The sequence below is a fragment of the Coregonus clupeaformis genome, chromosome 39, assembly GCF_020615455.1.
Source record: "Coregonus clupeaformis isolate EN_2021a chromosome 39, ASM2061545v1, whole genome shotgun sequence".
Classification (NCBI taxonomy): Eukaryota; Metazoa; Chordata; class Actinopteri; order Salmoniformes; family Salmonidae; genus Coregonus; species Coregonus clupeaformis.
In genome coordinates this window covers 11793847-11806526 of record NC_059230.1, presented here as the reverse complement: position 1 = coordinate 11806526, position 12680 = coordinate 11793847, and the positions used below count along the sequence as shown (strand labels likewise).

At 42.5% G+C, this 12680-nt stretch overlaps 1 protein-coding gene across 2 annotated transcripts; it reads left to right on the top strand.

Moving 5' to 3' along the window:
• Positions 1 to 7804: 7804 nt before the first annotated feature.
• On the top strand, positions 7805 to 12680 carry si:dkey-19b23.8. Of its 2 annotated transcripts, XM_041867816.2 has the most exons (4): positions 7805 to 8241; positions 9318 to 9338; positions 10484 to 11240; positions 11494 to 12680. In XM_041867816.2, the coding sequence occupies exons 3-4, from the start codon at positions 10622 to 10624 to the stop codon at positions 11577 to 11579; spliced, it is 705 nt and encodes a 234-aa protein (XP_041723750.1). In that variant the 5' UTR covers positions 7805 to 8241; positions 9318 to 9338; positions 10484 to 10621; the 3' UTR covers positions 11580 to 12680. The 2 variants fall into 2 exon arrangements, with proteins under 2 accessions (XP_041723750.1, XP_041723748.1); XM_041867814.2 differs by lacking the exon at positions 9318 to 9338.

The following is a 12680-nucleotide window of genomic DNA, read 5'->3' as shown; positions in this document are numbered from 1 at the left end:
ATTGGTTTTTAAGGGGTGGAGGGGCGGCACACACACGGACACACACACACTCACTACTGGAAAACCTTTCTGATTACTAGGTCATCCTGCATGGTTACCTGGCAACCCGACTTGCACTCTTATCTTCAACAGACCTTGGTGGTCAGATGCATAATTTGTGTTAGTGGAAACCTGGGTCACTCAATACCAATGTCCTGTACTACTGTAATTATATCACAGGAGGATTCTGGGACTGGGTAGGCAGATCAATATAGGCATGTGACAACTATACATTTCTAACCCTGGCACATTTCTCTCTAACCACTCTCCAAATGAAGTATAGGTTTACTGAGGAGTCAAATATAACACATACATATATATACTGAACAAAAATATAAACGCAACATGTAAAGTGTTGGTCCCATGTTTCATGAGCTGAAATAAAAGATCCCAGAAATGTTCCATATGCACAAACAGCTTATTTCTTTCAATTTTGTGTACATCCCTGGTAGAGAGGATTTATCCTTTGCCAAGATAATCCATCCACCTGACAGGTGTGGCATATCTAGAAGCTGATTAAACAGCATGATCAATACACAGGTGCACCTTGTGCTGGGGACAATAAAAGGCCACTCGAAAATGTGCAGTTTTGTCACACAACACAATGCCACAGATGTCTAAAGTTTTGAGGGAACGTGCAATTGGCATGCTGACCGCAGGAATGTCCACCAGAGCTGTTGCCAGAGAATTTAATATTCAACGTCGTTTTAGAGAATTTAGGAGTATGTCCAACCGGCCTCACCACCGCAGACCACGTGTAACCATGCCAGCCCAGGACCTCCACATCGTCTGAGACCAGCCACCCTGACAGTTGATGAAACTGAGGAGTATTTCTGTCTGTAATAAAGCCCTTTTGTGGGGAAAAACTCATTCTGATTGGCTGGGCCTGTCACCCCAGTGGGTGGGCCTATGCTCTCCCAGGCCCACCCATGGCTGCGGCCCTGCCCAGTCATGTGAAATCCATAGATTAGGGCCTAATGAATTTATTTCAATTGACTGATTTCCTTATACGAACTGTAAATCAGTAAAATTGTTCAAATTGTCGCGCATATATATATATATATATATATATATATATATATATATATATATATATACACACACACACACACACACACAGACATACAAATACATGTGGTCCATGATACTTTTCCTCCAGTCATTCAATGCATAGTATCTCAAACACATCATAAACATAGTGTATTCTATTTAGGGCAGAGCAGAATTACGCAACATTACAACAACCTATAGTTTTGATTATAGGCTTTGGTGTCTGACTCACTGACACAGATATTTTTACACACACACACACACATCCCAGAAGGTTGGTGGCACCTTAATTGGGGAGAATGACTGGAGCGGAATTGGTGGAACGGTAACATGGTCTCCAGGTGTTTGATGTCATTCCATTTGCTCCATTCCGGCCATTATTATGAGCCGTCCTCCCTCAGCAGGCTCCTGTGACACACACCCACCCACTTAGTACAGGACATTTTCTATCAATAGACACATTGTAGTAAATAAACACATAGGCACTGTATGGTGTTGTGAGCTATAAATCATGGTGGCTATTGCTGTTTCCATCTCTGAGTCTTATCAAACTTCCCCTTTTCAGTAACTCATTTGCAAGAAAACATACATGAGTTGGGAACATGGTGTGGTGTTGTGTTAACGAAACCATAAGCTGATCCTAGACTGCTATTGGTTGCTATGCAGTTGACACAATGACTGCTGAAAAGTTGAGTTTGTTTGTCATAAAAGGCTGTTGATGGGTAGGGAAGTACACTGATTAAACTGAGATCATTTGAATGTCATTGATTATCTTAACATGGCGTGTCAATTCACACATTAATCAATGTTCAAGTCATTCTTAATCACCTGAAATATTATTACCACATCACATAAACTAGTGCCATTATGCCCTGGTCAAATGTATATTCCATTTTGTTTGCAAAGTTGCAATATTTCTTCCTGTTCTTTCCCAAAAGCCAAGATCTGAGATCAAACTTCCACTTGATAACTGGAAGTTGAGTGAATAAAAGGGTGGAGGATGCTCTGATTGTCCAAAAAATGTGGATTTGGGTTAAAACCTCTCATTCACAATGGGTTTTTGGGGGCTATATTTGTTATTCTCGCAAACCTGCCTGATCCTGCGAGCTTGCATGAACGTTGCTGCACAAGCAGCAGTAATCTGTCTGGCATTTACGAGGCTATAGTTTTGTTCCCTTCTGTCAACAATCTTGGCGTGTTCTTTATGCACTGATGTCCAACAATGTATCGATGGGGACATGAGATAGCAGTCTACTGAATTGTTGGGTTCACTGCTGCTACCGTAGGCGTCAAAGCAACTCGTTTTATCTCCGCAACGTCTTGTTAACATACTGTTCCACTAGAATGAGATACAATGTGGTGCTCAAAAAAGCATCTGAGATTTCTTGTTACACCGCCATCTTCAATCTTTTTATCTTCTTCTCCAGAGATGCAGGAAGACGCGTCTGATAAGAGAAGGAAACAAAAACAGAGGTTACTGACCTCCTTAATATAACTACAGTATAGACAGGGTGTCATGACGGATTTAGCCAACCAGCCTCAACCAGAAAATACTCTGGTGTGAGTTTCCTGAAAGCTTTGTACAACTAAGATCATCTTTCACCAATTACGTGGGTGGATATGAGAGCCAAATAGCCAAATAGGCATACGATGGTAGTTGGCACATAGCGTCGTCGGTGCCAAATAATAGTTCCACTGTGTCCTGTAAGGTACTTTGGTGGGTATGACGTCCAAACCTCAACAGTTCCTGCTGGGCCAAACCAAAATTAGACAGGGGCACACGGTTCCGCTCTGAAACACACGGAACCGTTTAGTGTTTTCCTTTAGCTCAGTTCGAATGCCCCCAACATAAACAGATGAAAAAGAACAGAGAAACTAGGGTTAACGACCCTCATTAGCAAGAGGCTATGAGCAGGGGTGTAGTGCTGCCAGAGGGCGAGGCTCCCTCAATTTTTTCAATTTGAGAATACACAGAGCTGGTAAAACAATTACTGGAAAAAAATGTCTAAAGCTTAATCAATGTCCCGCAAGATCACATAATGATGAATTAGTATTTTGCAAAACAGAACTGAATACCGGCCTAATAGCATAGCATAGTAGGCATATAACGTTACTGTTACACCAAAAACACCTCATTTCTAGTGAGATTTTAGGATGGTTAGCTGAAGCAGAATAGTTGCATTTTTTTTCCTCATGCGTCCAAAACTCAACTGTGCGCGCCACTAGGCAGGATATATGCTTTGATTGAAACAAAATACAAGAAAGGCTAGTTTGTTAACACCATCTGTTCTAATTAGCTTACAAAACAGTCATTCAAGAATATCTAAATGCATATTCCCATGAAACTGATTGAGATCAAATGATTGGAGTGCAGATGCAGTATGGACATTTCACTGGTAAAACGTGAATTATCATTCACGATTGACAGTGATGAAAATGTGAGTGCTAGAGACAATATGTGTGGGGATAGGCAGACGTTGCAATTGGAGGATGCTTTTTATGCATAGGCCTATAATATAATGATATTCAATAGGCTACATCTGTCGGTACAAACTTTGATTGAGAAATTATGGCATAATGTACTTTTTTTGAGTTCCCGCACCTAAACATTATAGCACTACACCAGCTATGAGTGACGCAATGTACTGATGAACAGTAGTGGTTTTCAGATGTTTTTATGACTATATGCCTAGGCTACTGCAGTTGCTTACAGTGCCTTCAGAAAGTATTCATACCCCTTGACTTATTCCACATTTTATTGTGTTACAGCCTGAATTAAAAATGGATTAAATATATTGTTTTTCTCACCCATCTACACACAATACCCCATCATGACAAAGTGAAAACATGTTTTTTGAAATGTATGCTAATTTATAAAAGAAATGAAATACAGCAATATCTCATTTACATAAGTATTCACCCCCCTTTACTATGAGACTCCAAATTGAGCTCAGGTGCATCCAATTTCCTTTGATTATCCTTGAGATATCACTACAACTTGACTGGAGTCAACCTGTGGTCAATTCAATTGTTTGGACATGATTTAGAAAGAAGCACACCTGTCTATATAAGGTCCCACATTTGACACAGCGCATGTCAGAGCAGAAACTATACCATGAGGTCCAAGGTACTGTCTGTAGATCTCCGAAATAGAATTGTGATGAGGCCAAGGCCGGCCCGCTCATTAGGCAGGATTTTGCGGTCGTCAATGGCGGCATTTTCTGAGCTAAACTGACCAAGACGCACATCCAACAACACATAAAACCTCATAATTCTGCCCAAAAACAATGACAATTCATCTCAACCAGTGACATATAGGCTTATTAGGTGAGCACTGATGCCGATCTATGATAAGCAATGCCCACCAAAGGCAGGGACGCAAAATATTTATCTTGTCCATTCCCAGCGCACCTCTCCAGGGTGCTGTTGGAGAGACGCATTGCTGCCGCGCTCCACCAACATTCCGTCAAAAAAAAAAAAAAGTAACATAAATCATATAGCAGATGTAGCATATGGTAGAAAGAATATGTGGCCTTTTCTGTAGCCTACCGGCTGGAGATAAAATGTATGACAATGTAATGAGACGGAAACTTGATTTATTATGCAGGTTTCTCCGATCAAATATCCTAACCTAAATGGGGCCCAATCAAATAAAAAAATGTGCTGACATGTTAAAAAACAACATATCCTAAAAACAGGACAGGTCAAAGTAAAATGGACAATATGGAATGGACAATCAGGCTACTCACAACTGCTGTCCAGGAGTTTCATCCCGTGGGCTAAATTGTCATGATCAGTGGTTTCAAGTTTGTATCCGTAAATGTTTTACGAGCTGATCATAGCGAAAAGGAAAATGATTCTTCTGCATTTCCCGCTGTGTAAGTACATTGGAAATAATCTCAGGATAACTCCTCCTGATAAAGTTGGGTAGCTGATATTCAGAGCTTAAATAGCCAAATTGATTAGTCACAGGAATCAGGACTAATAAAGCCAATGCAACGGCCTGTTTTACAAATGGTGGGCCTACCACATGGATGGGCATTCATAAAATTCCATTATGGGACAACATGGTAAGCTACACCACAGTAAGCACGGACTGAAGCCGACATCTTTTGGACGTATTTTTTTGGTCTTTTTTTTTGTTTTACAAACTGTAGGCCTACCACATGGATGGTCATTCCTAAAATGTAATTTCAGGCAACACTGTAGGCCAGGGATGAGCAACTCCAGTCCTTTGGGGCCTGATTGGTGTCACACTTTTGCCCCAGCCCCAGCTAACACATCTGACTCCAATAATCAACTAATCATGATCTTCAGTTTAGAATGCAATTAGTTTAATCAGCTGTGTTGACTAGGGATGGGTTAAAAGTGTAACACTGCGCCGCCCCCGAGGACTGGAGTTGCCCATCCCCGCTGTAGGCTATAACTCAGTAAGCACGGACTGACGCTGACACCTTTTGGACGTCTTATTTTCCACGTCCACAGTACGGACCAAATCTGAACCAATCATAGACCTCTATGTTTGGTTCAGATTTTGTCCGGTCAGGACCAGCCTTGATTTGGCCCAAACATAGATGTCTATAAAGGACATATTTTAAACTTTCATTCAGAACCTAAATTGAACCTAACTTCAACATCAGGAAAAATAAGTATTTTAGATGTCTTTTCATCATAATTTTGCTTACTGGGACTATTCAGAACGGCCAGGACCGGCCCTGGAAAAGACATATATCTGGGGAAGGGTAAAAAACAATTTCTAGAATGTTGAAAGTTTGCAAGAGCACAGTGGTCTCCATCATCATCTGTCAGAGTGGTCATATGGAACTACCCAGACTCTGCCTTGAGCTGGCCGTTCGACCAAACTGAGCAGCCTGGCAAGAAGGACCTTGGTCAGGGAGGTGACCAAGAACCCAATGACCACTCTGACAGAACTACAGTTCCTTGGCTGAGATGGGAGAACCTGCCAGAAGGACAACAGTTTCTACAGCACTTCACCAATCTGGGATTTATGGGAGAGTGGCCAGACGGAAGCCACTCCTGAGAAAAAGGCATGACAGCACGTCTGGAGTTTGCAAAAAGGCACGTAAAAGACTCTGGGAGCATAAGGCAAAAGATTCCGTGGTCTGATGAGACAAAAGTTGAACTCTTTGGCCTGAATTCAAAGCGCTGTGTCTGGAGAAACCCAGGCCCAGCTCATCACCCGTCGAACACCATCCCTACCGTGAAGCATGGTGGTGGCAGCATCATGGTATGGGGATGTTTTTCAGTGGCAGGGACTAGGAGACTGGTAAGGATAGAGGGAACAATGAATGGAGCCAAAAACAGGTTTCAGAGTGCAAACGACCTTAGACTGGGGCAAAGATTTAAGTTCCAACAGGACAATGACCCCAAGCATACAGTCAAAGCAACGCTGGAAAGGCTCCAGAACAAAAATGTGAAAGTCCTTGAGTGGCCCAATCAAAGCCCAGACTTGAATCCAATTGAAAATCTGTGGAAAGACCTGAAGATTACTGTTCACTGCCACTCCCCATCTAACTTAACAGAGCTTGAGAAAATCTGCAAGGAAAAATGGGAGAAAATCATACCCAAGAAGACTTACAGCTTTGAGTACTTTAAAGTACTACTTAAGTCGTTTTTTGGGGATCTGTACTTTACTTTACTATTTATATTTTTGACAACTTTTACTTTTACTTCACTACATTCCTAAAGAAAATAATGTACTTTTTACTCCAACATTTTCCCTGACACCCAAAAATACTCGTTACATTTGAATGCTTAACAGGACAGGAATATGGTCGAATTCACACACTTATCAAGAGAATATCCCTGGTGATCCGTACTGCTTTTGATCTGGCGGATTCACTAAACACAAATGCTTCATTTGTAAATTATGTCTGAGTGTTGGAGTGTGCCCCTGACTATCCGTAAAATAAAAAAACAATACAATCGTGCCGTCTGGTTTGCCTAATATAAGGAATTTGAAATAATTTATACTTTTAGTTTTGATACTTAAGTATATTTTTTAAATTACATTTACTTTTGATACTTAAGTATATTTAAAATCAAATACTTTTAGACTTTTACTCAAGAAGTATTTTACTGGGTGACTTTCACTTTTACTTGAGTCATTTTCTATTAAGGTATCTTTACTTTTTCTCAAGTATGGCAGTTGGGTACTTTTTCCACCACTGGCTAATGGCCTAATTATGTCAAGTTACCATGAATGTGTCTATACTCATGTTAGCAGCAATTGACTTTATATTTATTTATAACACACAGTGACAAAGGTGTTATCTTTCCTTATCCTCCTTATCAAGTCAATGCATCCCCCCTATATTAACCCCTAATGTTGCCTCCAGGCACTATTTGTCCTGGCCTTGTATTTTCTCTTTCTCTCTTGGGCACCTTTCACTAAGTCACACACAGTTATCTTCTTCTATCCTCATGGTGACATAACATTAATTTCCATTAAACCCCTTAGAAATGTCCCCACAAGGGATTCTTTTCCTTGTTTTACCATCATTGTGGGGATTTTAGGTATGCACAACGATAGAAGAACCCCCCCCACACACACACACACACACACAATGCAAACGTCTCCCTCCTGGCCACCTTTCACTCACTCACACGCACACCCCCCACAGACGCAAATGCTCGTAGCCCGGAGGCGCGCCCACGCTATTCAGGTTCATAAACGCAGCACGAGGAGGCGTCAACAGTCATTCAAATTCAGCGGATGAGTATTGCGCACGCCTAAGAGAAGAGAGGGCGAGTGTTTAGTTCCGAACATTCATAGTAGCCTAAATTGTGCCACGTTCTTTGCTAGTTTTAGTCCATTAACAATATTATTGGAATGTATCTTTAAACTTGAGCAGGAAATGTTGAACGAAGTTTCGGGTCAGAAGGATTTTGATGTTTCAAACTGTATTATTGGAATTTATAATATTATATCGCCAGTGATGCCGGCTGCTGAGAGAAATTGAGGGTTTTGGTTGATCTTATTAATGCTATTCCAATAGCTAGAATAATTGCGAAAACAAATTTGTTGAAGCAGAGGAACACCTGTTCATTTGCATCCAGTCAGTAATGAAGACCGGTAATGTTACTCTTCTTTGAAGCGCCAGGACATCGTTTGCATGAAACTGCAGCAAGGTAAGATGCGATACTTTTCACTCTGACAAACCAATTTCATGTGACCGTTACTATGATTTTTCAGAATTAATTAAAATGATTTGATATTATTCGACATTGTTAATCTGTTATAGTGGCATTTCCAAAGTACATATTAAGCCGATTCGGTTGCAGAACGTTTCTTAAACGGAAGATAAGGGAACGAAACGGAGGGACCTACCTACATTTGACCAATAGAAACTCGTTTTTTGAAAACAAAATTGGGGGACTAATGATTACACCCCAGGTTGCCTTACCTTTGACGCAACTATGTTGAATGTGCTGCTGGGCAATTCCATGGTAAAAGAGTGATCCTGAGACTCAGATTTTTCACTTTTTAAAATGTATGTCAAACAAAAACCAATGATTGCAAAGTTTAACAAACCATATAACTCTATGCAGAAGGACTACTTTTATCAATTTCCACAAAACAGCACAAACCGTAATTCTGTTACCAAACTTTGCATCTGCACTGTTCTACAAGTAAATTATTTTGTAAAATTCTATGGAAATTGTTAAAAGTAGTCATTGTGCTTAGTTGTATGGTTCAACTTTGCAATCATTTGGTTTTTGTTTGACATTTTTAAGTACAACAAATCTGAGTTTCAGCATCACTCTGTTACCTTGCAATTACGACTCCCATAATTCATCCTAGGCGCCATCTAAAAAAAAGCTGCTCCACTGAAAGGAAAACCATAGGTCCTCAATTCCCTCCAAATTCCCCAGTCTGCACTGACCTGACTGTCTGCCACTAGGACAGTAAATTACCCTACTTCAGATAAAGAATCACATAACATTTTACACATTACTCTATTTACTCATGGACATCCTTGATCCTATTAAAAAGCACTGTGCAGAAAAATGCAGTCTGACCACATTTTGAACATAGCGTTATGATGGGAGGTACTGCATGTGTTCCACTGTATCCTTTATCTACCTGCTTGTAAACATGCCAAGAGAACTGGACATATTTACAGTGGCAGTTTACTACACCTTTAGCCTGTGGTGGGATGAGTGTGTGATAACACTTAATGTGTGTATTTCTGATCTGTCCCTAGCACAGCCAGCCAGAAGTCTAGGTCAGTTGATCTCTGATTTATGTGAGACACACACACCAAAGCATGCCATTGTTTTTAGGAGGATAAATATTTTGGGTGGTGTCGGGGCGGTGGAGGGGTAGAAAGCAAAGCTGTTTCCTGAGAAGTGGGCTCACCAAACAATGGCCATCGTCTCGGAACAGTCGGCGGTTCTCGGTCAAAGCAACATCTGAGGGGGGCAGTAGGATGTTGAGAGAATGTCTGAGAAAAGAGAGAGGGGGACAAATGAAAGTACAACACAATGGCTTGAGACGTAGCGCTCACACAGGAGAGTGGTGTTTTTGGGACGTTCTTAAAAGACAGCGGGAGAGTTATGTCCAGCTGGAGGTGTTGCTTAACCTTAACCTAGACAGTCATTTGTTTAGGTCACCTTTTCCCATGTAGTTTCAGCACTCTAAGTCAGAGACAATTCGATTCAATACCATATATTCAACCCACTTCACTTCTTACCGCACATGAACTTGCAATACATTTCAAGTCACTTTTTAGATTTGTAATGTAAAAGACTACAGTGTCAAATACTTTGTTGTTCACCGCATGGTTGTCATGTCTTCTACTAAGCCTACAAATCATACGCTAGAGGCAAGGGTTAAGCCTATGATAATGATAACTTGGTAATGACAGGTGTTAAGATGGACAATGACACCTCACTGGAATGGAACTTGTTTAGCTGTTTTAACAGCTGTGGTTGCAGAGTCTGTTAATATGGGTATGAGAGTGAGTGGGAAGGTATTCTCCTTCAAGACGAGGCACAGTAACTGTTAAATATTTGATGGCTCTGTACTGAATCTAGTGACTGGCAGTAAATGAATATTGCCTCAGTCTGCGTCATTGCTGCACCTGATCCTGGGCTGCCCCCCAGTACATTGTGTCCTAACTGTCCTGTTTCACTACTGACACATGTCCAAGTTCCGGTCTCCACTCTGCATAATAATGTTCTAAAAGGGATAGTTCACCTGAAACAAATGTTTTAAGTAAAATGTCTGGAAGATATGAGCTGTGTCCATATTCCACATTAGAACTTATCTTATGGTGTTAACATTGGCAATTCATGTCTGATTTATGTGGTAATGTATTTAACTATGCCACACTTTAACCCCTTATGTTCCTCTTTCTCTGTATTGCAGATCAAGACGTTGAATCCAACTGTACCCGATTCAAAGAGAAACTGGGAAACAAGCCTGGGAAAAGGACTGAGGACCACGACACCTGTGCCCCGTCGACCCCCAAGCCTAACCCCAACCCCCCCAAAACGTATATCCACCATGTCTCTCAACACCTTCCACCTGATGGAGACCCTCAAGAACTCCCCGTCCGTTTTACGCCGCCGCTTCCGCCGTGACCGCACCGAGTCCCTCTCCCACGGCGACCCGCTCTTCAAGGTCCACTACCTGGGCACTGAGAAAATCTTCTCCCTGGATCTACAGCAGGCCCAGGACGCCATAGCCCGGCTGCTCGATGGAGCCGCCAAGGGAAAGAAGCTGAGCAAAGACCACGCGTTGGTTGTTCGTCCACGCTATGTCGAAGTCAAAGAGCTCAGTACAGGACGCCAGCTCACTAAGACGTACCTCCAGGACATCGCCTACTGCGCGGCCGACGCCACCAGACCCAACGTGTTTCTGTACATCTGTAAGCATCACGGGCAACAGCTGCAGTGCCGGGTGTTTTGGTGTAGCCGGGCGGAGCGGGCACGGGACATGACGGCCTGCCTGGCACACTCCTTCCAGAGGGCACTGAGCGACTGGCAGGGGGACAGTGACGTTGGGTTAGCGGGAAGTACCGGCACTCTGACCCCAGAAAAGGTCAGGGTGAAGGAGGGAGAGGTTATGTCCAGCAACACAACTACCCCCAAAAGCTCTATACTACCAGACAGCTGTGAAAGAGGTGAGAACACAGGCCTGACACGCTGAAGTAGTCCTTTGAAATCAATAGAAACCACATTTTTGGGGGGGTCAAGGGCGTTGCCTAGCAATGGGAAACTGTCAAAGGGATGAATTGATAGTCTCCCATTAACACATGAATTTGTCTGTACCTGTATTTCCACATTGCACCTGTCTGCTCTTGAGAGTTGTATGTGATAAAACCAAGCCCAGCCAACCTGTAACTCCCTCCCTCTCTCTTCTCTGTCTGTTTGCAGTCCGTTGGAAGAAGAGGAGCTCCCTATCTCGCAGTCCACTGAGAGCCATGACCAGGAAGGGATCCACCTCCGACATCTGGCACTGAGACCCCGATTCCCAGCATGGCACACTAAACTGACCACACCCCCAGGGGCTAGCTACAGCACGGACGGAGGGGGAGGGAGGGATTGAAAGAACCCACCAATATTGGACACAACAGGATTGGGGAAAAAAGGAGTGTGAGGGAGGGGGATCACTGCTGGACTTTCTTTCATATGAGACATTGCCTTACACGGTGAGTCTACAGTACTGTTCATGACTGGAATGAACGGTAGCCTACCAACTGCGGAAGTTAATGACTAGCTACCTTGACCTTTGCCACTGGATTACTAGGGAACAAGGTGTTTGGTTGATAGCGTTGTACTGTACGCTGTTGGCAGCAACCAGTATTCACCTCAGTGGCCTTGTGACTCGCTTTCACTGTTGGAAAGCTTCAAGGCTGAACTGCTAATTTCCAATGCTACTCCAAGTTACTTGTTTTCCACCGAGTGGCCTTGATACTCTGAACTGTCAGTTATGCTTAGAAGAAAGGAGCACAAGTTATTGTGTGCCTTTTTAGCTGGACAAGGATATGCCTAAAGATTTCACCAAACCGCAATCTCCTCTCCATACAATGCCGAACACAGCCTGGACTGGTTGAAACTGGTCATAGACAGTCATAGCAATGACTGGTTTTTAACGTTTGTATTTATTTATTTTAATGAGACGTTTGTAACACAGTTCTTCCGCATCTTCTATTCTTGAACCTGAAACGTGAGCGCAGTGTTAGTCTTGGGAGAGGGGTTACAAACAGAGAAGTGTGAGGATTCATGGGGCAAAAAGGGTTAATTTGAGCAGACCATAGAAGAACATGGGTTATTGTTGTCATAGCTACACAGTAATCTGCGTTCATAGGCAAGGTTTTAATACATTTTAGTATCAATTCATTCGGTTCAGACTTCACCACATACGTCATTTAGTCCAGTGGTTCCCTACCTTTTTCGGTCACGGTACCACCAACTGAATCGGAGTACCCCTGAAGTACCCCCTCATGTGCATTTTACCAGTAAGCCAGTAAGAGTTTTTTCTTTCTACATGTACTGTATGTATGTCACAGGAGGTTGGTGGCACCTTAATTGGGGAGGACAGACTCGTGGTAATGGCTGGA